The 24,722-nt window shown below is 42.2% G+C and overlaps 1 protein-coding gene across 4 annotated transcripts in view; it reads left to right on the top strand.

Moving 5' to 3' along the window:
* Window positions 1-24,722, top strand: part of TEDC1 (tubulin epsilon and delta complex 1) — a 68,732-nt gene that overhangs the window by 18,957 nt on the left and 25,053 nt on the right. For 3 of the 4 annotated variants that reach the window (XR_012057180.1, XM_072932867.1, XM_012575399.5), the window contains exons 4-5: window positions 866-1,024; window positions 6,549-6,647. Coding sequence is in view for 3 of the 4 variants with exons in the window: in XM_072932867.1 (XP_072788968.1) it covers window positions 866-1,024; window positions 6,549-6,647 (258 nt within the window). In the remaining variant the exon portion in view is untranslated. The remainder of the gene's footprint in view (window positions 1-865; window positions 1,025-6,548; window positions 6,648-24,722) is intronic. The other variant, XM_072932868.1, reaches the window with a different exon arrangement.

Genomic DNA, 24,722 nt, shown 5'->3' with positions numbered 1-24,722 from the left:
TTCTTCCCCTTTTAATTTGCAATCTGCAGGAATCTTAGCTGAAAATGGAGGGATATGTCTGTACATGTGAATGATCTCTTTGTGCAAGGGGCTGGGGGAGGTGGATTTCCCCATGTTCCTGGGAAAGAGGTACGACAGAAATGTGCTGCAAAAATTTTATCCAGAAGATGAAGGTGTTGGCTGTTGTTGGGTTTTTATTTGCAATAGAATGAAAGTGGGGCAAGATGAACAAATGGAAACTCTTTGCTTCTCTGTTCTTCCTTCCAAATTACGCTAGAAAAAGGCAAAACAAACAAGACAGATGATACAACTGTAGCTGGGAGTGCTCCTGTGGAGTCCTGGCTTCTGCCAGCTGCACGATTTTTTTCTTTTCCTCAATCCTGCCAGATGGGAAATGCTGGATGGAGAAAAGAAAATAGCTGGGCAAGCACAGGCCCACAATTTTGTCCCTATATAAGTTATTGATTTACAAAATAGGGTCTCAGGAAGACACTGCAGGAGCTAAATCTGTTTTTTATGTTCTTTGACATATTAGAATGTAGTCAAAATACAGTTTTTCTCATCTGGGTAAAGAACATGCTTGCTGTCTCAGGAACACTGTGTCTTCCTGGGTATGGAAAATGAAAGATGGGAGGGGAGACATCTCACCACTTTACAGCTGAGAAGCTGATATTTATTCTACACTTCTCTACTTGTTTAGTCTGTTCCCAGTCCTGTATTCTAATTTCTCTGTGTTGCTGGAATTGACTTCATTTTAGGGTGATTTTCTTCTTCTTTGGCCTGTATATCTTGTACGTTCACTACTGAATGACTTGAAAATATCGAAACTAATTAAAACCAGTGTGGTATTCTTTCCTGCTTTCAGTGTGGAGATGAACTGCCCAGCAGCCAGGAAGGCACAAGTGAAGCAGGACCTGAAGAGAGAGTGGATGTTCGATACCTGCAGTGGTTAAACGGGAGGCTGAGGTTGCAGTGGTGCAGTTTGCACGCTCAGCACCAAGAGCAATGCAAACTTTGGTACAAGGTAAATGATTCTTCTAACTCACTATGACATAGTTTATTATTTAAAAGCCTTGTCTGCTAGAGCTAAATGTACAAATTATTCTTGTTTGCTAGTTCTGCATTTTCTGTAGGTAAGAGTGAATTACTCTGAATATAAGCACCTCTGTCTTTCCCCAGTGTGGCAGAACCATGAGAAAATGTAGTATGTTCAGAGTTTGTAAGGTTGTAATTGTATAAAAGTCTCTTTTGCAGGTTGGCACATTAGTCACTTCTGCAGCCACAGGCTGCTGCTGTTTTTCTCAGAATGCCTGGTAGAAACAAGACAGAGAAAAAAACCATTCTGGTTCCCCGGACAAGAAGTAGCGATGCAGAACTATAAGTTCACTGGAAATGTGGGTTCAAAATGTTAAGCATAAATATTTTAAGTAATAGCAAAATAAAATGCAAAATCTCTCTCTAAAGTACTAGGGGACATCTCAGCAGAGCCCAAAATTTACCTGCTTTTAAATCAGGAATCAGTAATGGTCCCTACACTGCTAAGGTTCCAGTTCTCTTCCCATTTATGAATTTAGATTCCTGTCTAATCACAGATACCTGGGAGCATTGTATCTGTTTAGGATGGAACCAGCCTTCAGTCCCAAATTTGACAGTGGTGGTGACTCCAGAAACAAAAAATACAGTTCTTAAGATAGTCCTACAGGTTATTATGTATTATTTTCCCTAGGTCCCCTTTCTCCATTTATATCTCTTTAAATAACTTAAATTGAACCAGCTATTACTGTACTCAAAACATTCACAGAAAACCTTTTTCTGAGACTAAAAATGGTTTGGGGAAATTTCTTCCCAAAGTACACATCAAAAAGTTGTCAGAACCACCTTCACCTTTGAATGAAGATGCTTTCTTGGTTTTAATCCTGTGTCTGACAGAGCAAGTGCTAAAAACTATAATGAGGTTACATTTTGTTCTTTCCATTAACTGATTGCTAGGGCAGATGTCTGATGGACAGCCCTAGGGAAGAGGGATCAGGTGCTGTGTGTGCAGCATCTAAAATAACCTTTTGCTTCTCACTGGCCACCGCTGATGAGCCTCCCTGGTCTGGGAACAAAGGTGGCCATTCCCTCTAAGTGCCTGTGTGGTCCTTGGCTTTTTGCACTGTGATCACAGACTGTGATGGGGTTGGGAGAGGTCAATCTCAAATGAAATGATTGGCATCTTCTCCCCCTGATAAACTACCTCTGTTTAAGGTATGCTGGTTTTTCTAGTAGGTGAGGCAAATACCTCCATAACTCATCATCAGTGCTCTGATTTATGTGAGACTTGACAGTAACAAATCATTAGGCAGCTCCAGTGCCTCAGCTTGCAGTTAATGAGGCCAAGGAAGAATTAAGAGCAGGTCAGACCTGGGAGCTCGAGTACAAACAGAGATACTCTCAGTGGTCCAAATGAGGCTCTGAGGTAATGAAGAGATGTGCTGATGGGGCAAAATGCTAAAATCTTGTTGGCAAGGGAGATAAGGGATGATGACACTCCTGTGGAAGTTGTACTTTGAAATAAACATGTAGGTTTTTTTCCCCTTTTTGGCTATCTAAGGCAAAATGTGTGCTAAAGTTAGGACAGTCAGACAACTACAAGAGACAGGTTAGTTATGCTGCAGGTCCCTGGACCACGATTTCCAGAATCTGGGGGAATAAGCAGGAGGGAGAATTGTGTCTCTGTTCATGCAGGTTCCCAAAGCTGTCGTTACTGCCCTCTGCAGCAGTCATTGCTGAGTGGAGCTGAAGGCAGCAGTGGTGCTGGTGGTGATTGTCACAGTCAGAGCTGCACCTTGAGGGTGCCCAAAGCAGGATGGAACTGAGCCCAACTGCTCCACATGTGAACCCACACTGGTATTATGTGTGCAACTGTGGGAGTTCTGTTCAGAGCTGTAATAAAGTGCAGTGCTCTGATTTATATTTTAGTTTGAATTAAAAGTAGGAGAATAGAAAGGTAAACGTGATTTTGCAAAGACTTCATTACAGTGCCACATTAATGTTAACATTTAGGGTAACACAAAATATAACATATTTACACAATTTAACAGCTGTATAAACAATAATTGATATTTCCTGACTCTTTCTAGAGAAATTGCTTTTACTAATGCAATAATTTGCAAACTTTTAAACTATTCTATGTGTTAGAAGACTGAATTGACCCAGTATGACCTCTATATGAGCTGCTGCTTTCCTCTAATAAACCACAAGCACAGTATGCAAAAGGCTAATGAGTGTTATGTTTTTTAATTATGTTGGCAGATTTACAGAGGGCTTTCTCTACAAAATGATAATTACGGCTTTTACTCTCTCTGTTTAATAACATACCAGGTTATGTGTCTCAGCTGTGGAACAATCTTATTTACTGCTCATCAGGAGCTATAATTTTTATCAACTGGTGGCAACACTTCTGCAGATTTCATTCTGTGACTCATACGGGCTCTGAAATGTTATTTTCTCTATTTGGGCCTTTCTGAGAAGAACACAGTTGGAAAAAAATGTTCTTACTCAAAAGATGACTGCTCTTCCTTCCACTCTGTATTTTTAGTACCAATATCACTGTGTCCTCTATCTACTCTGTCCTGCCTGCAGCCACCTGAGGTTGATGGGATGAAGTTCTGCAATGCCCAAGAGAGGGAAGCCTCCCTGGAGCTGCAGCTGGTCCTGTGATGGGAATTGCTTGTTAGGTGGCCTGCCTGGCTGTTCCTCTTTTCTGGCTGCTCTGTTCAGTGACTTCAGCTCCCAGAAGGCACGTTGAGCTTACAGAAGCAGACATGTCCTGCTGTAGGAGGAAGACTTCCTGAGGGAAATCTTAACCTCTCTGTTTCTGAGGAAGTTTGCAGCCTGAGGCAATGAGCTGTTGAATAACGTTTTAATGGCTTCTCGACATGGACAGGTTGGCTCGCTTTGAAAGTATAATGTAGTAATACCATTCTCATTCTCTCAAAATTCTCAGTGGTACATATTTACCTGGTGTGCCTTCAAATACATGGGAACGTGGAGAATAAATTACTGTGTTAAGGCACGTCTCTTTGTTCCTTCTGTTCTTTTTCTTTCTGTCAAATGCCAGAAGAATCTGTCTGCCTGGGTTTTGATCCCTGATCCCTCTTGAACTCATAGCAGAGAGCAGTTGTTTTTGTTTATTCTTTGAGTTACCACTTTGCCTTAAAATGTAAGAAGCCTTGCATGGTTTCAGCAAAACAGGAAGGAACCTGTATAGTTTAAACCTTCCATTTGGGTGGGGCTCTGTTAAATGCACTGTGCCACAGTAAGTGTGTGTTATAAAAAACAGAGGAACAGGTGAGTTTCTGCAAAACTGATTAATATCCGGGGGTATTTTCCATCCTGAAGTAGTGGAGGGTTAGATCAGGCTCAGAGATGATTTTTTTTAAGGAGGTGAATATCTGATTATGGGCTGTGCATATGGCTTAGTAAGAATAAAATGATGTTAAATGGAATTCTCAGTGATGGAAGAAGAATTTAACGTAACTAGAATTATCAGATCACAGTAAAGCAACAAAAATTGTTTCAATATGCTTGGAAACTAATAGTTGTATTGTTAGTAAGAATGCAGAGCAGCACTGGGAATTGCCACCTATGAGTGGAGTGGTTTCTTGTGCCCCCTCTCAGATGTTAACAATATAAAATAATTAATCTGTTAACAACATAAAATAAGATGTAGTGCAGTGGATCAGATGGGTTGTATCTATGTATCTGAGGTAGTAAGAGTAAAGGGACAAGGACAAAGTCTTGAGCTCTGAATAATAGAGGGCAGGGACTGGTGCTGGGTAATTACCTCATTGTCAGTAATTTATGAGTGAGCTAAACTGCAATTGTTAGATGCATCTGTACCTTGACATGAAAAATCTACCATGTTGCTCTGGGAATTGCTACCTTGTTTATTTATATATTTTTTTGTCTATTTGGTTTGAAAATCTTTACTTTTTTCCCTATGGTAAATTTGCCATTAGATCTCAGAAACACATTCTTTAATGCATTAGAATTTTTTCATCTCATGCAAATGTGTGTGAACCATGAGCAAGCCCCCTTTTCATCTTTTCTAGGTAAATTAGGCACTGTGCAGGGAGAGCAGCTTGAGTGAGCTCAAGGGCATTTAGGAATTGGTGCTGGAAACTGCCCAGAAGTGGTGCTGAGTGTGGGGGGCTGTGCCTGTGCTCTCTTGCAAAGGTTAGTGTGAGGTTAAATCTGACCTGCCTCTGCCTCGGGGTATTCCAGTGCCAAGGAGCAACAGCTTGGCATATTCTGCCTCTCACATGCCACTTCTGCATTGGTGCTCTTTTTCTCTTTAAGCCTTGTTTGTCTTCTATTAGTCATCAGTAAGAGATAGCAAAAATACAAATACTGGGTTATTTCGGTAGCCATCCAGTCTGGTCTCAGGGGAACACCTTATTCCTCTGTTGTTACAGCTTTATTGTATTTGTTTTGGGCTTTACCAGGAAGCTGCTGCCACCTGCCTTGGAAAAGGGGCTGAAATTCATTGCTGGTGCTGGGGGCCCAAAGGTTTGTCAGCCAGAGTTATGCAAGAATGCAGCAGGGAGAGAGAGGAGTGGCAAGTGGAAAGGAAGAACATTGTGTGGGGAGGTGCTCTTTTATTTTTAAACTCGCATAGCTCTGCACATGTGACAGATGGTTGTCACCAGCAGTGAGTTTTGGGAAAGGAACGCTAAAATATTCTGAAGTTTCATGGAAGGGTGGATAATTACCCAGTGCCTGTCAATTTTAAAATAGTTGTCAATACCCAAGTGTGTGATAAAGTTCATATTAGAATAAAGGAAGAAAAGCAGGAAACATTCTCTGTCTTCTGGCAGAAATATTAATGAAATATGAGTGATTGTCTGACAAATGTGCACTGCTATCTTGTTTGGCAGCTGCAGTTATTACAGTTACAAAGGGATCAGCTCTGAATAGGAGGAATTGCTTTTTATTGTTCCCTTGACTAACTTGGGAAGCTTCTTCATCAAGTAATTGATGATACTATCACCAGTGCAGCTGGGACCAGGTCTTGGTAAGCAAAAGCCAACAGTATAGAGCAGCAAAAGAGAGCCTTATTGTAACTAGGTAGCATTTCCTACTTAAAAGAAAGAAATAAAAATTATTCTGAGAGTATGCTTTAGCTCAGTTGAGACAGCTGCTATCTGTGTAAATGGTTTCTCCTTTCATGCCATGCACCCAACCATGTGTACTGTAAGGAAAAAGACTTCGAGACAGGATGAAGAGAGAAACCTTCAGTTTTCCTGTGGCAGCAGAGGTTGCAATTCCTGCATGTGGTTCTGGCAGTGCTACCAGATGGACAATTTTGTGAGATGGTTGTGGTGCCTGTTCTCCTTTCCATTCTGGCTGTTGTATTGGTGGTAGCACTCACACTTGTACATGTCCATTGGGAAAGGCTTTGTGAGCACTGGTCACATCACCCTGCCGACCCACACGGCTGTTGGGTGGTACTTAATGATCTGCTCCTTGCACTGACAAGTATCTTTTAAATTAATCTGTTCCAGATCCATTTATTCACAAGTGGCTCCCACATGGACCAGAACCTCGGACATTTTTCTGTCACAGAAACAGATCTCATTAGACAACCAGAGAACTACAAGCAGGTAATGCTTCTCCTGTAATTCTTGGATGCTCAGTATGCTTTACACAAACATTGTAAAAGATTGCATTCCTCATAGCATTTTTTTTTTTACTTAGTTTCCAGCAGAAATAAGGGCTTATATTTTGAATTTTCAGTTTCTTCACTTACTTGTATTCACCAAATTTGGTTTGATAGAACATAAGCCCAGAGGTATCAGGGTAAGTTTTATAAAACCTGATAGACAAGAAGTGGGAAGAGACCTGACTGCAAGTGCTGCTGGAGAAAAGGCTTGTAGAATAAAACAGTCTAGATAAGTTGGCTGACTTCCTATTGTATTCTGCCAGTAACCACATCTGGGCCAGTCAGGCACAGTGTCTGCCTGTGGCCCTGCCTGAGCAAGACAGAACCTCATAGAAAAACATAATTTTTCCCAGTCTGCTGTTTTACCCTGAAGGAAAAATTCCTACTGCTCTCAATTACTCAATTATCATAGGTGTTTCAGTTCATTATCTGAAGTAGTGTAATTCACTTCTTTTAATGCAGTATAATACATTTGTTTTAAAAAATCACTTTCTAAAAGTTCATTCAGTGTGAAACTGAAACCAGATGGAAATTTCAAGCTCATCCCTAACAAAATCAATATTTGGCAAATTTCTGCAGTCTGTCCAGACGTGTTTGCTCAAAGAAGATATTCTTTCTGCTGTTTGCTTAAGAATGGAAGTGGGCGTTGTAAATATTCTGCACAAAGAAATTCAGGAAAGTAGATTTGAAGGTGGGATGATAGTTTTATGTTCAAAGCCCCTAAAGTAAAGTGCACATTAATCTTTCATTGCTGAGTATTTCTTGGATGAACAGTTCATATCCAGCCTCTTGGTAAGATGCATCTGTGTAGAACATTTTCCTGGAAAACTACTGTTTTTCTGTCCTTAAGTCAGCTTGGGATTTCTTTTTCACTTGTGCTTCACAGTGCCCCTCCTGTGGTGTTTCAGCAGCTCAGAACACACAGCAGCACCTTGCTCTGAAGTCTGTAGTCTTCCAGATCTTAGCAAATGCCTGTAAAGGTCTGGCAGGCTGGTACTAGAAATTTCCAGCCTCTGCAGAGGGACTTTGCAACGACCTTTTTTCCCAAAGCCTTAGCCTGAGTATGTCATTGCAATAAAGCTTAATGATACTCTTGGTATTTGGTTTTGACTTCTTTGGTAATGAATCATTCCAGGAGCTTTTTCTGCTCCCTTTCCTGGATGCTTGCTCCAGGTGTTCTGTTCAGAGGAGGCTCAGGATAAAATGGAAGGAGCTCTTCTCTGTTGTAAGCATTGTGGTTAGGTAGAGTGCTGTATTCAAGAAGGTTTAGTGGGCAGCTGTGTTGTTTAGTTAAAATCAACTAAGTCTTCGTTCCACCTTTCCTAGGCTTAAACAGCAAATATGTGAAACAAAACCAGGGTGATGACTGAGAGGCAGGGTGACAGAAAATGTTTTCTTTAAATAAACTACAAGTGGCCACAGTCTGTCTCCAGTTTCTGGGCTCTGACAGGTGCAATCCCAAACAGGCTTCAGCTCCAGTGCATGTGTGTTGAAAATTCCTTTCTTATGTCGCTTACTGCTCGGACTGATCCAAAATTGGAATTATTTGTCAGTATAATCAGCTGTGAAATTCTTAACCTCTTAAAGCTCTCAAACCTATTCAAGAAAGGTATTCTAAGCTGCTCTCTTGAGCCTGATTCTAAAATACACAGGAGAAATTGCAGGAAGTCATCGCAATACTTGAGTTGCTTTTGAGAGCCTTATAATTGTTATGGTCACCATTTGAACATTCTTTGTAGATTTTGTCTCCCCTTACCCTTGTTTGCCAAAAGCAGCTTCTGGAAGTCATAGGCTCAGTATGTATGAAGAGCCTGGTACAGCAAGGTGGTGTGGGCTTGAAAAGGCATTGTTGTTTTGGGTGTCACTTTTCCAGATGGATCCAATACTCCATATGCAAAGTGATGCTACTTTGGAAAACATAATAAAAAGCCTCTAATTTTCAAATATCTTGCTAAGATTAAGTAAATTATGGGTGTTTGAATGGCTTGGTTTTCAAATATTAGTGCAGATGGCAGCACTCTGCCAAACGTTTTCTCCAAAAACTGTGAAATAGTTTTTTTTCTTTCCAAGTAAATGAGACATTTCTCTTAATGCTACCTCAAGTAAGAACCTGCTGAATGGAAGAATAAAAAGAGCAAGCATGTCAGTATGCTTTACTGTAATGCACCTCTCTTGGTGGAGAGTGTTACTAATTCCTTCTTATCCTGGGCATCCTTCAAAGCCTAGCAATGCAAAGTGGATCGCAGCATCAGAAATTTGCTATCACAGAAGGGACTTGGACTCTTCTTTTTTAAGCCTCGAGTTCATTTCAATCAAAAATACCCTGCGAGAAAAGTTGCTCTGTTTGCATCAAAACAAGAGATGTTTAGTCTGACAGGAAAAGTGTGATAGGATACAGATAGCTGTGAAGCCAAGCTTCACTTTATGAAATGTAGAAGTCACGCTGCTCCTTTTCTATAGAAGATGCATATTAACTTATTTTAAATGTTCTTTCCTTGGGTTTTTGGACTGTAAAACACTTTTAGTGCTTTTATGTACAGGGATTTTACTGGACATTATTATTCCTCTATCATCATAAATGTCTTTGTCAGATTCATAGGGCTGGAAGTTTTCCAAACCTAATGGTTTTAATTATGTTTTTCTCTAGAGAGGCATGATCAAAACTCCAACTTCTCCTGTGGTTTGGCCGTGGTTATATGTATGTGTGTGGCTGTGAGCTGCAGGTCACTGTTTAGTGACCTGTCTTGTGCTGCCTGGGGCTGTCAGAGGAGGGGAGGTGGTGTTATTTCAGCTGGAGCTCAGTTTCCAGTGGAAGCACAGAAGTCCTTGGTCAGTGGGGATGGTTCTGGAGCTGTTTGCCCGAGCCCATGCTGGAGCACACAAATTTGGGGGCTTGGGGGCAAGTCATTGCATCTTTTCTTGAATATCTCTTGCACTTATCACTTAGTTTCCTAGAAGGTAGTCCAGAGCACCTTGAGTCTCTTGTGTTCTGATGGATTTTCCAAGGTGATGGGCACTGCTTGTGTTTAAATGGTTCCCCCCAGCAGCTGGGGTGAGGCAGGGGGCTGCTGCTGTTTGCCAGCCTGAAATATCTCCAGGGCAGGAATGAAGTTCTGGTCTCTGGCACTGCAGCTGATACAGCTGGAAAGCACACTTGGGAGAGCAGGCAGGTGATGTGGCCACATCTGCCCCAAGCTTTCCAGGGCAGTAATCCTTTTCAAGGATGTGGTCTCATTCCTCTTTCTTGTCTATCAAGTCCACCTATCTTAATTTTGCACAGCAGTGTTGCCAGTTCTGAAGTTTACCTTGAGCTCAAAAAAGTCTACCTTGCACTTAAGTCATTAATTTAACTTTCTTACCAAACTGTTACTATGTAGAGATCAATGAATTTTAAATCAAAGCACCTTAGTCCTTCAGTTTCCTCTGTCTCTTCATATGCTGCTTTGTATGTGGAATTCAATCTTAGGAGAGATTAAAAGTTGAAACTCAGGTCATTGGTGCAATGTTGGCAGTGCTGGAGTGATCACTGAAATTGTAATGAGTAAAGATGACACCTTTAAATGCCCGTAAATCAATTTACTGAGTGTGACAGCAAATAAATAATGCAGATGTCTGCCAGATGGACATGCAGTGAAATTTATAGAACTTGGATGTGAATAGCTAATAATTTTGTTTCAGAATTTTATGAAGAATGTTTGTTGATCATTAACGTGTTTTAAAGGTGATTTATTTGGCATAAGAAGCTAAGGTTCTTGGTAGCAAGTAAATGGGAGCAAACAAATAGTGTGTCTGACTTTGCATACATAATGTATGGTCAATTCCATGCCCATAAAAGATTCAAGGGAGCTTTATCTCTCCAAGCAGCAGGGATTGGGTGGGATGGGGTAGCATGTGCAGGCACAGCACTAATGCTTTCTGGATTGTTGCTTTATCAGAAAAGGACACGAGTGTGAAGTATCTGTATTGCTTCCTTCAGTCAGGTGGGATCCATAATTTCTTACTGGGTCATTTGAGGGATAACTGATCAAGATGTAAGGTAGGTTGTCAGTGAACCCTAAATCTTGTGGCAGTTTTCATTTAAAACATCTGTCCCAGATGGCTGTTACAGATGGGTGACACAACAGGTTTATTCTCTGTGAGCAACAGCCCGTGGTTTGAATTCATGCAAAGCACTAAAGATCTGCTGTTCTTTCCAGAACAAGTGTGTTCAGATTGGATTAGGAGCTGATAGTCTTGGAATTCTCAGAAATGCTGAATGTGCATTTAACAGTTATTTTTTCATGAAAGTTGAGTCTTCAGTTGGTGTCATGGGTTGGTGCACTTGCATGAAGTGCCTTGTGTCTGCTGAAGTTCTTGTCTGCAGAGACAAACCAGGGATTTCAGTGCACCCAGGGGACAGCACCACCCCCTGGAACATGTGTGGGGGCAGAGCTGCCAAAGTAAGGTCTGTCAGCTAACACAAGGTATTTGTCTGGCTGCTGAATAATCACTGTGCTATTGCATTATCTCCAGAAATGGATCTCAGGTTGTTCGCCCCCTTGGATGAAAATGGAATAACTGTGGCAGGACAGTTTCAACTGCTGTGTCCCAGGCTATATTTGGTGTCCTTGTGTTGGCTGCTTGGGGCTTGCTGGAATGCTCCCAGTGGTGACAGGCACTGCAGGCAGGCGCTGAATGAAAATAAACAGTTAAACCCCTCTCATAAGCTTGACACCATGTCAGGTTATTGATTTGACACAGACCTGTGCTAGTATTTCTGTAATCAACCCTGTTGTGGTCTTGTATGGTGAGGTGAAGGATATGTAACCTTATTTGAATTTCAAAGAGCCTGTTAGGGAGCCATCTGATATTTTATAATGTCCTTCCATCTGTTGTACAAGAAGCAGTTCAAGCCACATATTTCTCAGAGTGTAGCTACCAATGGGAAAAAATGACATTCATCCTATAGACCGTGTTGCTGCTGGGCAGAAGATTTAAGTCAGGAAATGAAGGCTTGTACTGCATGTAAATTCCAGAAAAAGGGTTTGGTGTTTAGTGAAAAAATGTCCTTGAGCTTCAAGGACAAGCTGCCTTCATTGGTAGGAATTGTCATAGATTCATGATCTTCTTTGGTGCTCTGGCAACTAATTCTGTTTGGCCTGGCCCTCAGCTGTTCATGTGTTCATTGTTTCATTCCCTTGGTAAAAGCCACAGTTCTGTCATTTCTATCCTCCAATGGGATCAGTATTTTGTGTTGTAGCTCCTGGTCTAATTAAGGGCAGCTTTGCCTATTTGTAAAGTAAAATTGTGTTTTACTTCCTTGGAAAAAAAGAATACTTGAAATTTCTCAAATGGCTCCTGCATAATATAGTGTAAGAGTAGTTGCACTGGGGCTTGTGAGTGTTTGTGAAAACGTGGGGTTTTCCTGTTTTGGTTTTCTTTTTGTGCCTGTTCTGTCCAAAATCCCTCTTTGGCCAGTCCTGATGTCTCAGAAATCGTCATGGAGTTTCATTTTACTAGGAGCTGTGCCAGGGTCTGTGTGAGTTATCTCAGAAAGAACCAGTTTTCGAGGTGGGCAGAGACTGTGTTGCTGCAAATGAGATTTTAAAGGTGGAGAACAGTTTTCCCCAAAGGAGCACAAAGATCTGCAACAGTTCTTGGAGCAGTAGCTCAGACAGCCAAGCTTTGTAGAATCTAAACACAATGAGATTTTAGACTTACACTACACACCACTGGAATTAACTTAGTTTGAATCAGTAGTGACTTCTGACCATTTCCCAGATCTGCTTCCAGGGCTTCAGATAGACTCTCGAATTGAACCTTTAGATTTTGGCACTGTTAAATTTTCAGAACAACAACTAAACTGCTAGGTTCTGCAGCAAGAACATTTTTTAAATTTTCTTGTTCAGCTTTTTAAAGCTATGAGTTTTGCTAGTTCAATGCATCAAAATTTTTACCTGTTTCTAAGCAAGTTTATTTTTCCTTGACAATTGGTGATGTCTGCATGTTAAATAAGTTCTTCAATGATTAAATGAAATTAAGCTTTAGAGCTGCTGACCTTTAATAAATTTCAAGGTTCACCAAAGAATTGTATGTTAGGCCCATGGACACACATGTTTTGAAAAGGTCAATTATGACAAGTTTTTTGAATTTACATAATTATGCTCACCACAACACTTGGAATAAAAATAGCAAATACTTTGTCCTTTTAAAGTATTTTCCTCTCTTCCTGTCTTTAATTTGCTTTTACTAAGCCATTCCAACATTATTCATTGAAGAACATAGGGAATGTGGACTGTGTTGGGAGCTGAAGCAGGACCTGGGAAGGGATAGGACGGAGAGTGAAGAACCTTTTTGCTCTGGCCCTTGTCCAGTGAAGTCAGGAGCTGGGCGAGGCACATGGACAAGAAGCCTGAATGAGGCATTTTGAAAGCAGGGTAGCTCTGTTGTGAAAGAATTCAGATGATAGGGGTGAAAAGAAACTGAGTGAGGCATAAAGGGCTAAATATAATAAACAGGAAGACCAAGATTGGAGAGCAAAATGAGGGCAGGGAAGATCTGTCTAAAGACTTGGATCAGTGTCTTGCTCCTTGTGGTAGTCTGAGAAGTCACCCTCGTGCAGGAAATGTCATCCCCCTCCACTGATAGTCCGAGTGTTCAACCTCCTGATGTTGCAGGAGGAGTTTTCGAAAGTGCCTTTCTAAAAACATCAAAGTTATCAGTAATATGAATGGGAGCACAGTTTTGGAGTTTAAGGTATGTTTATTAGGAGCTGTGGTGTCATTCAGAGGGCAGGGTGCCTTGTTTGTGGATCACAGCTTTGCTGAAGAAAGTGTGTGATGAAGGTAAAGAAGGGTGGGAGAACCATTGGGAGAGGAAGGACGCCTTAGCAGCTGAGGCAGTTGTCCTTTGTCCTGGAGTGCTGCCAGATGTCTCTGCCTTTGGATTCTCAAGTTAATTAAACTTTACATCGAGGGCTGTGCAGAGGGTTGCAAGTTGTTGAGCTGTGTTGGGTAGATGTATCCACGAAGTGCTTTATAGTAACTTCTAAATTTCCTGAAAATCATGTCTTGGAAGTCTCAGTTAAGGCATGCAAAAGCAATGGAAGCATTTTACTTACATCTCCTTGTTTTCATTTCCCACTTGTGGCCCGGCAGCAATGCTATTGTTTCACATGGGTCATTAGTGGAGATAACTGTTTGTCTTCAAGATAAAAATTCTGCCTTTAGAATGGGATTTGAATGATGTGTGACAAAGAAGGCTATGGTTTCCCTCTGAAGAACAAACAGAATAATATGCCATTTGAAAGGAAAAGGAATAACATGTGGAGTGAGCACCAGCCAGTCTGTGCCCTTGGTGAGACAGATTATGAAGGAAAACATTTTGGTTGCATAATACTAGACCTTATACACATGGGAAGGTCAAATTAGTGTTGTTCAGGCAGCTTGAATTCTGGCACTTTTTAACTTTGAATGCTGCAGTTTCCAACTTTAGCATTTATCCTGCTGGGCTGTGCATTAGAGGTGTAAAACACGCTTCCTGCCATGTGCTCTGAACAGCACTGCCAGTGAAAGGCAATGCTTTTTTCCCCCCTGTTAAATGACTTAATGTTTTGTATTGCTCTTTCAACAACAGTTACTTTAGACATTTTACATGCATGGTAGTCAGGCTGGTGAGAAATAACATGGGAACTGGCATTAATATTGCAGAGGAGAGCAGATCTGATGATGTATTGCATTATATATGGGGCTCCAGCACCTAAATGCAGGAGGCCTAGAGGCTCACACAAGAAAGCTTGAGGGAGCTGAATGATCCAGAGTGCTGGAATTGTGATGGTGGTTCTTCAAAGGAGGTTGTAAGGATGGGTTTAATATAAAGGTCACCTGCAGGCTAAAATGAAATACACCCTTGATGCTGCTCCATGATAATAAGGGTCAGGCATGTTGGCAATCCTTTTCTGAGCTGACCTTCTGACCCTGCCAGAGACTTCTGGACTGCTGCTTTCCCCTTGGTGCCCTGCCATCACTCAGGTGAATGGTGGAGCAAGAATGGGCTTTAAACCTCCCTGGGTTCTGTTGGTTGAAAGGTTTATTCTCTCTCTCTCTGGCTGTCTCTGTTGTTTTGGTGGTGTAATGTCAGGAGCAGAGTGGCTGCTGTGGTGCTGTGCACCAGAATTGCTGTGCTGGGATGTGTGGAGCTCCAAAGCCCCCAGGGAGGATAAGTTCTGTTGGAAATCCATGTTTGCATATGTGTGAAGATGCTCAACACAATCCCTTTAAGTGTTGTGTCTTCTTAGTGGGACTGCCTCCATCACCTTTAAAATTCAGGATAGTTATTGCTCGTTGCTTTTCTGTGAGAAGGCTCTGTTGGTTTGAAGCTTGGTACACTGAAGGTTGTTTGGATTGGAAAAAGCTCTGGTGGATTTTGTTCCTTCTGCCTGTGTGCCTGGGAACCCCTCCCCACCCCTCCTGGTGCAGCAGTGGGTGTTATCTTACAAAAGAGGTGATTTGGTGGTTGTTATTCCTATTCCTGTAGAATAGGAGAGTGGCTACTGAGAAAACAGTTTAAAGAGAAATCCAAAGAATGCTGGGCAATTCAGATATAATTTTTCTACCTCACATTTCATTGCAAGGCAAGAGTAAGTGCTAAGAAACAAAGGAGCTGTCAATGACAGCGTGTGCTGCCCACCCTGTGCTACATGGCAGGAACAAAGAATATTCTTCCTGCCTTTTTTAATGATTCACTTTACAGGAGGAGAGGGTAGGTTGCCATGTCATTTTCCATCTGAAATGCTGTAGGCAAATGGTTTTCCGTTTGTTTCCTGACATTTTTCACATAAAACATGGTTTGCTGTAGACATTATTAAAACCTTTTGGAAACAGTGGATTCAGGTACTCATTTGCAAAAATGAGGTAGAACAGCTTTAACCCTTGTCATCTGTATAAATTCAGGAAGAATTACAGAGGTCAGATGGCTTCAAAGCTGCTTTTAGACAGCATCTGCTTGTAGCCAAATTCACAATCCTTCTTAAGAAAGGAAAATCTTGGAAATCTCTTCCCTGCTGTGCACTGTGGAAGCAAGAGCAGTCAAATTGTGTGTGCTAATGTATTTTGGGAGTTTCTAAGGCAGACTGAAGTAGATTTCAGAAGGGAAGGCTAAAAAAATGTTTAATGTAAATGACTTGCCTTTGAATACTTTGTGTAGTCCCCTCTTGGGGCAGGCAATGGATCAGTTGTCTTTGGTGAGGAATTCTCTTCTAACTTCCCTGTTCATGCCTGTGGTGCTGCTGCTGGAGGTTTTACTTGCCCTCCAGAAGCAGGGGGGCTTGGCTTCCAGATCCTGTCTGGAAAATGGACAAGCACTTTCCAGAGCCATAGAGTAGGTGGAAGTCAGAGTGGAAGTTCAGGCTTGACAGGAGAAAGGAGAGTTAATTGAGGGAGAGTGGAGAGGCTAGAAATGTATGAATGACTCTTCCTCATGCTGTAGAAAGAAAGAAGCCTCTGCAGGAGCTAAACTGCTCTAAATCTCAAAAGGTGAATATGATCAAAACAATTTTCCTTCCCTGAAACTGGCTGTGGCATCAGTTGGTTTCTGCTCCTCTGATGCCTGCTGTTCCCAGCTGGTTCAGTTCCACCTGCTCTGGGACAGGCACTTTCCACCTCCACAGTCCCTCAGATCCTGCTGCTGGCTCTCTTTCAAAGCAGTGTGGAGCGTCCCATCCCAGGAGGAGGCAGGGACATGTCATTAAGGAGTTTTGAGAAAGGCAGGTAGGCACAGAGAATGTGCCTGTGTTTGTGTATCACTGAAGGAAAATTCTGACATCCTTATGGCCAAATTGGTCACAGGGGGGTTGCATAAGGAAGCAGCGGGAAAATGTTTGAGCCACTGAGCTCAAATTGGTGTCTGGTTGTTAATGGTTTCCCTCTGGGGTCAGCTGGTGGTCCAGTACCCTTTACCAATAGCTGGGGGCTCAGGTGGGCAGAGGGTTGCCCAGGAGTCAGCAGTGTGCCCAGGCAGCAAAGGCTGACTGCATCCCGAGCACCATCAGCTGGAGTGCTGGGAGGGCAAGGCTGGGAATCCTGCCCCTCTTCCACATCCCTGGGAGGGCAAGGCCAGGAATCCTGCCCCTCTGCCACATCCCTGGGAGGGCAAGGCCGGGAATCCTGCCCCTCTGCCACATCCCTGGGAGGGCAAGGCCAGGAGTCCTGCCCCTCTGCCACATCCCTGGGAGGGCAAGGCTGGGAATCCTGCCCCTCTGCCACATCCCTGGGAGGGCAAAGCCAGGAATCCTGCCCCTCTGCCACATCCCTGGGAATCCTGCCTCTCTGCCACATCCCTGGGAGGGCAAGGCCAGGAGTCCTGCCCCTCTGCCATATCCCTGGGAGGGCAAGGCCGGGAATCCTGCCCCTCTGCCACATCCCTGCCAGCCTGAGTGCTCAGTGCCCCAGTCCCAGCACAAGGACCAGGAGTGAATCCAGTAAGACCACTGAGGTGGTCAGAGCTGGAGCATGGACCAAGTCTTTCTCAGAGGTGCACTGGGACAGGAGGAGAGGCAGCAGGCACAAGTTGGAACATGAGAAATTCTGGCCGGGTTAAACGGAAAAAATTGGCATGAATTGCTCAAACCCTGGAGCCAGATCCTGGAGAAGAGGTGACATTTGTGATGTTGGTGTTCAGGACTTCAGGGTGAGCATCTTGCTTTGAGCAGGAGATTGGATTAGAGACTTCCAGGGGTTCCTTCCCACCTGTGTGGTTCAGCAGTGTTGGCATGAAGCCAGCTCCTTCAGCTTGCAGGCACTAGATTGTCATCAGTCATGAATCATTTAGTTGTTGAACTTTTTACCCAATTTCACTTTCCCAGTGCCCCTTCTTGGGAAGGATGCTCTGGGTTTTTTTTTTTTATTACTCCAGACAGGTTTAGTGCTGAAATATTTCTTCAGATATTTTTTTAAGCAAGGTGGCCTCTGGATGCAGTTAGTGTCCAGTTGGAGGGAACTGGCAGCATTATATAGCAACACTAAAGCAAATCATTCTACCTCATAGCATTATTACCTTGATCTGAAAATTTCCTCAGGCTGCAATTTGTCACTAATACTGCTTTCAGCTAAACTTATCCATACAAAAAAAAGAGAAGTTAATAGAGCTGCAGTTCTGTAGTTGCCATCACCGTTTTTTTGGGGATGAGTTATTGCTTAGTACATTTTACTGACCAAGCTTATAGAGTTCTTGGACCTTGAAAAATGATGCAATGGTTTATCACAGACTCCATAAATTGTTGGACTGTGCAGCAGCTATATGTTAGACTCCTCCACCACAAGAAAGGAAGGTGTCTCTGAAACACATGAAACACAGAATATACATACTGCACTGATGTGAACACGTGGTCGTGATTGCCAGTGGCAGAACTGATGGAATGATACTGAGCTTCACTGCTGCTTTTGTACTTTTGCTTGTTTTATGCCATACTTAACATAATTTGAATGCTGTGACAGTGACAACGACAGTGATATACTATAATGTAATTCCACCTGAGACAATGCAGCTGGAATTAATAAGCTGGAGCGACAAAGCTGAGGTATTTTGTCATCAGTTGGCATTCCATTTTTTTTTTTTCTTTTCCTGGTGGAAGTGCTAGCAAACCCAGTGTGAGGAGCAAGCTGTCCAACTCAGGGGATGCTTTGGGTCAGCACAGGGAGGACAGGCAGGCACTGTGGTCCCATAGTGCTACAGCAGAGGTTGGACCAGCATTCACCTGATGGTGAAGCTGAAGATGGAACTGCCACTGACCAGCTGAAGCTGGTGTGGTGAGAGGAATGTCTTGTATCCACATCCAAATCCCCTGGTCATGCTGTGCTGCCTCTTAACTTTCTGGCCGAGGACACTCAGAGTGAGAGTGCTTGCTGATAGCTTTTGGTGATGAAGTCAGAAAGGGTCTTGTTGGTGCAGCCCAGGGGATCTTATCTGAGGTATTGGACCCTGAAGGAGCAAATTAAATATCAGGGAAAAAAAGTTTGGGTGAGGAGCTTTAAAACTCCTGATTCATGTCTTGAATTGTGCCTTGAAACTAACAGTAGTCACTAGAAAGTGCAGAGCTGCTTAAGGAATCTACCCTGTTGTTGTTTTCATGCCAAAGAGAAAAGAGTTACCAGCTTCTGACAGAAAGAAGCTTCACAGTCTTCTTTTGTGCCAAAGTACAGTTTTTGATGAAGGCTGATCATGAAGTGCCCCAGAACTATGATGATCTTGTGATCCCTAATGGGGGCTTTGTATTGTCCTGCGTCCATCTCGTAATCAAAAATACATGTAACCCATCCAGAAAGTCAAGCAGGACAGGACCACTGCGCTCTCCAGCCTCACTGCTCATTAAAGAAGCAGGGCACAGTTAAATTCATATATTGCAATGGCTTTGGCCACAGCTGAACTGTTGCTGGAATGCTGAATGGAGCTGTACTGCTTTTCTGGATGTGAGAATGCAGCTCAGATTGTGAGGAGACTGGTAGAGCTGTTTTTATAGCCTTGTAAAATTAAACTTTGTGTGCAATTGGCCCATAATGATAACTCAGCTCTACTGGCAGGTATTTTTGTGTTTTTTTAAATAGCCAAGGAAATGGAGTTATAAAATCAGCTGTTACTCATGTTTTGCAAGAGATCTTGGGTTTGTGGTTCTTCTTAAAGTTTGTTGCTTAATTTAAAGGAGTGTGAAAGAGACTAGAAAGATAAATTAATTGGCATGAGGAACTATAGCAGACTTTAAATTAGTAGTTTCTCTAGTCAGTAATACATTTTAGAATGTGTGAAAATACCTGCAGGCACATATAGTCTATGATGGCTTGTCAAAGAGCTAAGCTGGGTGAAACTGTACTCATATCAAGTGGTAATCTTTGACTAATCCACATATTGAATAAATTTTTAAATTAATTGTCCATGGCCTGTTAAAAATACTGGAAAATGGGCAAGTATATGGCGGGGGGGGGAGGAAAGGAAAAATGACTATGGATAATGCTTTGTTCTGTGTACAGAAACAATCTGAATAAAAGCAGAAGAATAATGCTCTTTTTTGACATCAGCTGCATGGGGGTTTTGGTTGGCAGTACAATAATAACAGCTGTCAGGCAGTACTGTGATACAATTTGATTCTTTTCTTTAAAATCCTCTAGCTGAGATTTCTCTAAAGTAAATTGTGATTTTTGGTATCTACTGGATATGCTTTAACTGAGCTAAAGGTACTTGGTACTGCCTGAAAATTTGGCTCTTCAGGGATGCCAAATTAGGCACCCAAAATCATTGATACCTTTAAGTGAAAAAAATATGTACCTTTTTCAGTCTTACATTATTGATCTTGACTGTTGAAGTATAAAGCTTCAAGCCTCTTTTTCCTGTTATTTTTTCCATTTTTAAATATGTTTCCATGGGGAAAATGCCAAGTGGTCCCATCATTGACCCGTTCCTCTGCAAATGAATGTCATCAATACATCCCAGTTCACTGCCTATCAATGTGAAAGCTGTAATACAATTTTTATCTGCCAAATGCCTCATTCTGTTTGTTTTAAATATAATTTTCTCTCAGTTGCATTTTAAACAGCTGTTTTCTGAATCCCTCCACAAATAGCAGTTACATTTTATAATGATGGTCTTTGTCATTTAAGTTTTTAACTAGTGGTTTGATTTTCTGTTCTCTGAGATAGCTCAATTGGAGTTTGAGCTGTGGTGGCATAAAACTGGTGTTGGTGGGTGGAAAGGCCACATATTTTGGTTTAGATGTTGGAGATTTTGTACTTATCCAGACATCTGGAATTATACTCAGCACCCAAACCTGCTGTGTTTTGTGTTTTATGTATTGTGTCTTCTGCAAAAGATTGAAGTCCTGCTTCTCATCCACTTCTGTCTCCAAGCGCCTTTCAGATCCACTGCCTCGTGATGGCTGGGCTGCAGTGCTCTTCCTGCTCTGTCTTGGCTTTCAGTGGTATTTCACAGGCAGAGGAATTAGAGAAGGTCTTTATTTGCTTTGTGCCCAGAGGCTGCTTATTGTTCTGTAGGTTTGTTCTCCTCAGCTGCTTGTATTTCACACTACTCTAGTGTGACTTTCTAGTTTTCGGGCCTATTTATTTTTGTTTTAGCCTTCAAGGGATATGTGGCAATGTCTTAAACCAGCTTTGCTTCTGGAAAAATCATAATGTGGAGCTGAAACTTGGAGCACTGAGTGTGTCCACCTACAGTGTTGCTGATTTGTCCCAGCCTGAGATGGTTGTGATACTGAGATTTTCTCAGTTTCTTGTGATGAATGAGGGTTTCAAAACGTAGCCATACCAAAGTTCAATTTGGGTTGTGTGTGCCATTTTAAACCAAATTTAAACCTGAAAACCTGCCTGCTGAGAGGCTCTCCTTTGTCAAGGTTTGCAGTTTTTTTTCAGTTTTGTATTGATAGAGAAGATGTGTTGAATTCTTTTTGTTTCATATGATGCTTGGTTAGGTCTCTAAAGCCTTAATCCCAGTTATGGTTTGCTTCTGGTACCGTAAATGGTATAACTTTCATGAATGTTTACCCCTTTTCTTTGCATTTTTTTTGGAATGGACTTCTCCACTTACCTTCTCTCCTGAGCTTTTGAGGTATTCAGAACTAGAATTCAGATTACCCAAATGCACACTGAATAAAGCCATTCCCTATTAAACTATTACTGAATAGTCTAGGTAGTTTCCCCATATAAGCATTCCTGCTAAGCCAACCCTGTCTCAAGCCTTGAGTAATTCTCCAGAGATGCTGGCATTTGGGTGAGGTTTTCAGGGCTCAGGAGCCCAGTGCAAGTTTTCTGTCTACAGACGTATATGAACAGTGATGAATTAGCAGTGTTTTGTCTCTGAGCCAAGAAACAGAATTTTTTGCTGAAATACCATTTTTTTTGTCTGTCTAACAATAAAATGATTTTCTGAACATTTAGGCAGAGCAATTTTTGATTAAAAATAGTTTTGCCAGTGCTGTGGATGTTGAATTATGAGCTGTGGGCATCGGAGATTAAATACTTGTTGCGGGGAGTTCTCTGGAGCTGAGCCTGTGAAAAGGGTACATTGTGCTGCAAATTTATAAAATATTGATTTCCATAACAGTCTACAGGCACTAATGATTTTTCTAATATGGTGGTAAATAATACGAAAGAGATTAATATCTCTACAGAAAAAGTAATTGCAAATATCTTTAAACAACATGCCAATTACACTTGGAGATGCTGAGGAAGATTCGGCTTTGGCCTCTTGTTGAGTATTACGGGATGGGCGGGGTTGGAAAGGACCACTGGAGGCCACCGAGCCTGACCTCCCTGCTCAAGGAGGAAGCATGTTACTCAGGGCTGCATCCAGATGGCTTTTGAATATTTTCAGGTGTGGGAATCCAGGGCTTCCCTCTGGCTGCTCTGGCAGGTCTGGGACCCTGGAAGGGGTCATGAACCCCCCTGGACAGAGCCCCCAGAGACACTGTCTGTGATCTCTGTCCATGGAAAAGAGTTTTCAATCTTACAGGATGAATTACAAGCTTTAAGTGTTTGATAAGAGTAATAATTAAGTGTGACACGGGTGCAAAAGTAAAATTTTAGGATTCTAGATTAGAGGTTCAGAGGAGACAAGATGGAGGAAATTGGGAGTGTCTTGTCCTTTTCCTCCTTCTTCATGCCCTCCATGTTTCACTGTAGTGTTGGCATTTTTCTATTTGGTTTAGGCTGGGGACACACTGTTTAACGTAGATAATAGATATTGGCACGTTATTGTAAATCCAGCACAGGTAGTTTCTGGTATTTAATGTTTGTACCATCCCACTGGGGGCAGAGCCCCACACGCTGCCCTGCAGGACAGAGCTGCGGCAGGGCAGCAGAACATGTTAGAGATAAACAGAATAAACAACCTTGAAACCAGCACAGACGAATTATGGCTTCTTCTTTGGCAATGGGGCAGAAAGACAGAGACTTTCTACAATCTCAAAATCACCAATACCCACAAATTCCAACATTCAGGGAAGTGTCCCAAACCACCTGGATCATCTTGTCACCTCGGCCTTCTGCTGCTGAAGCTCCCGCTGTTCCCTGAGGTCTGGGATCTGCCGTGGGGGCTGGATGTTTGGTTTTAGAGGTCACAGCCATGTGCTGGAGGAAGCAAGGCATGCTCTGTGCAGAGTTAGCATCCTTCTGCATCACTCTGGGGTTTCCTGGCAGCCTGCTCTGAGGCAGCTCAGCTAGGCACAGTTCACTCTCTGGAGCAGAGCTGCTGCTTGCACCAGGGGTGGTTTCTTTACAACAGCTTAAAGAAGTTGTTCCTGCAAACATTTTGCTCTCGGCATTCATTATGGAATTGCCTCTCCAGAGCGATTAGCAATTTGAATTTGTTGTTACTTTTTCAGTCAGTGTAAATATTTTAGAGCAATAACTTCCTCCAGAAGAATGAAGGAAATGGATTTGGTTGTCTTAATTTTGTGTAGAGGGAAACACAATTTTCAGGCATTATGCTTAAGCATCACTTAGATACCCACGTGAGGCACTTTTTTGACTTGCTGCTTCACTTTTTTTCATTAAACAAAATTGATGTTCTTCTACTGACTTCAGTCTTTAAATTTCATTAGGAGGTGTGACATTGGGTCCTTAGTTGACTGCAAATGGGCTGGCAGCTTTAGTTACAGCTTGGGAATTTGTTTTGAGAGGTTTGTGTAGCATCAGAGCTGGAACTGTTTGTGGCATGTGAGTGAACTCTTGTTGGTAGTAAATGACCAAGAAGTAGTGCTGTGTTTCGGGGGGGATGCAGAGGTAAATTTGGGCTTTGGTTTCTGAAATACCAGCTCTGTGAAGTGTGACCAAAGAAAACGTGCATTGTGGCCTCAGAGTCACAAAAAGCAGAGTTTGTTAAAGAACACAAAATGCTCGTGAGAAGCTCATGAAAAGGATGAGGCTGGGTGAAGGAGGCTGCCTGACAGAAATGTTCATTCCTAAGTGTAGGCATGTCTGAGTGAAAGCCTGTCGCCCCTGCGGCATGTGGACCCTGTCTTTGTGACCAATTTCAAGGCACATGGACATTACAATCCATTGTCCCTTCCCAGCCTTGAACATTTATTTGTTTTTATGATTTTTGCTAAGGCATCTCAAGGATATTTGTAGTACATTATTTTTTTATTGCGTTCTGCTTTATTCTCCATGCTGCAATAACATCAAAGCCTTGCAAGGCCTGTAAAGGAAGGATGTTAGAGGATATTGGCATTCAGGAGCAGTGCCTGAAGTCCCTCAGGGTGGAAACTCAAATGTTGGCTATTGCAGGCCTGCCTGAGGCTGCCACGGTATATTCCAGCTCTGCTGGAAACTGTCCTCCAAGGATAGCTGGAGTCATCCCCTTACTGATTTACGACTGAAGCAATCCAGCACAGCACACAATTGCTGCCCTGCTGTTTCTGAGGGTGTTAATACCTTACTGAAAGGTGAGGATGCTGTAAATGGGGGAGTCAGATGAATGCTTTCACACAAGCTGCTCGAGTTTTATTGTTATAACTAATGAAGCAGTTAAAAAAAAAAAAAAAGGCAACAAGAGCACCCAGATACAAAATTTTGAGCCCAAAGGGTTTGAGATTAGGAGACTGTTGAGGAAGCTTTGATTGTTGTTAAGGTCAGTTACTCTCAGTTGTGCTGTGAAAGCAAGTGGCATATGGTGCTTCTAACATTCAGGTGAGAATAAAGATGATGACTGTGGTTTTATTAAGATCACTCTTTTTTTAAGCCTCAGAATGAAAAACTCCCCATCCCAACCTTCAGCCCTCTTTAGCTGTAGTAAGACGTATTCATACTGTAATCACACGCAGCTCATGACCACATTACAGGGCTACTTTAAAGTCAAGTAACTTCACTGTTGCCTGAATATTTAATCAACTTTTTGGCTGGGTTTTCTTGCAAGCCTCAGATTCCATAATGTAAGCCATTTGTGCTGTAGATGTACCTATGGAAAAAAAAAAGGAGAAAAGAAAAAAGGAGACAGGAAGCCATTCTTCCACCTTTTCTATCCCAGCTGAGCTTGAAAC

Source organism: Taeniopygia guttata, chromosome 8 (genome assembly GCF_048771995.1).
Source record: "Taeniopygia guttata chromosome 8, bTaeGut7.mat, whole genome shotgun sequence".
In the NCBI taxonomy this organism is placed as follows: Eukaryota; Metazoa; Chordata; class Aves; order Passeriformes; family Estrildidae; genus Taeniopygia; species Taeniopygia guttata.
This window is presented reverse-complemented; position numbering and strand designations above follow the sequence as displayed.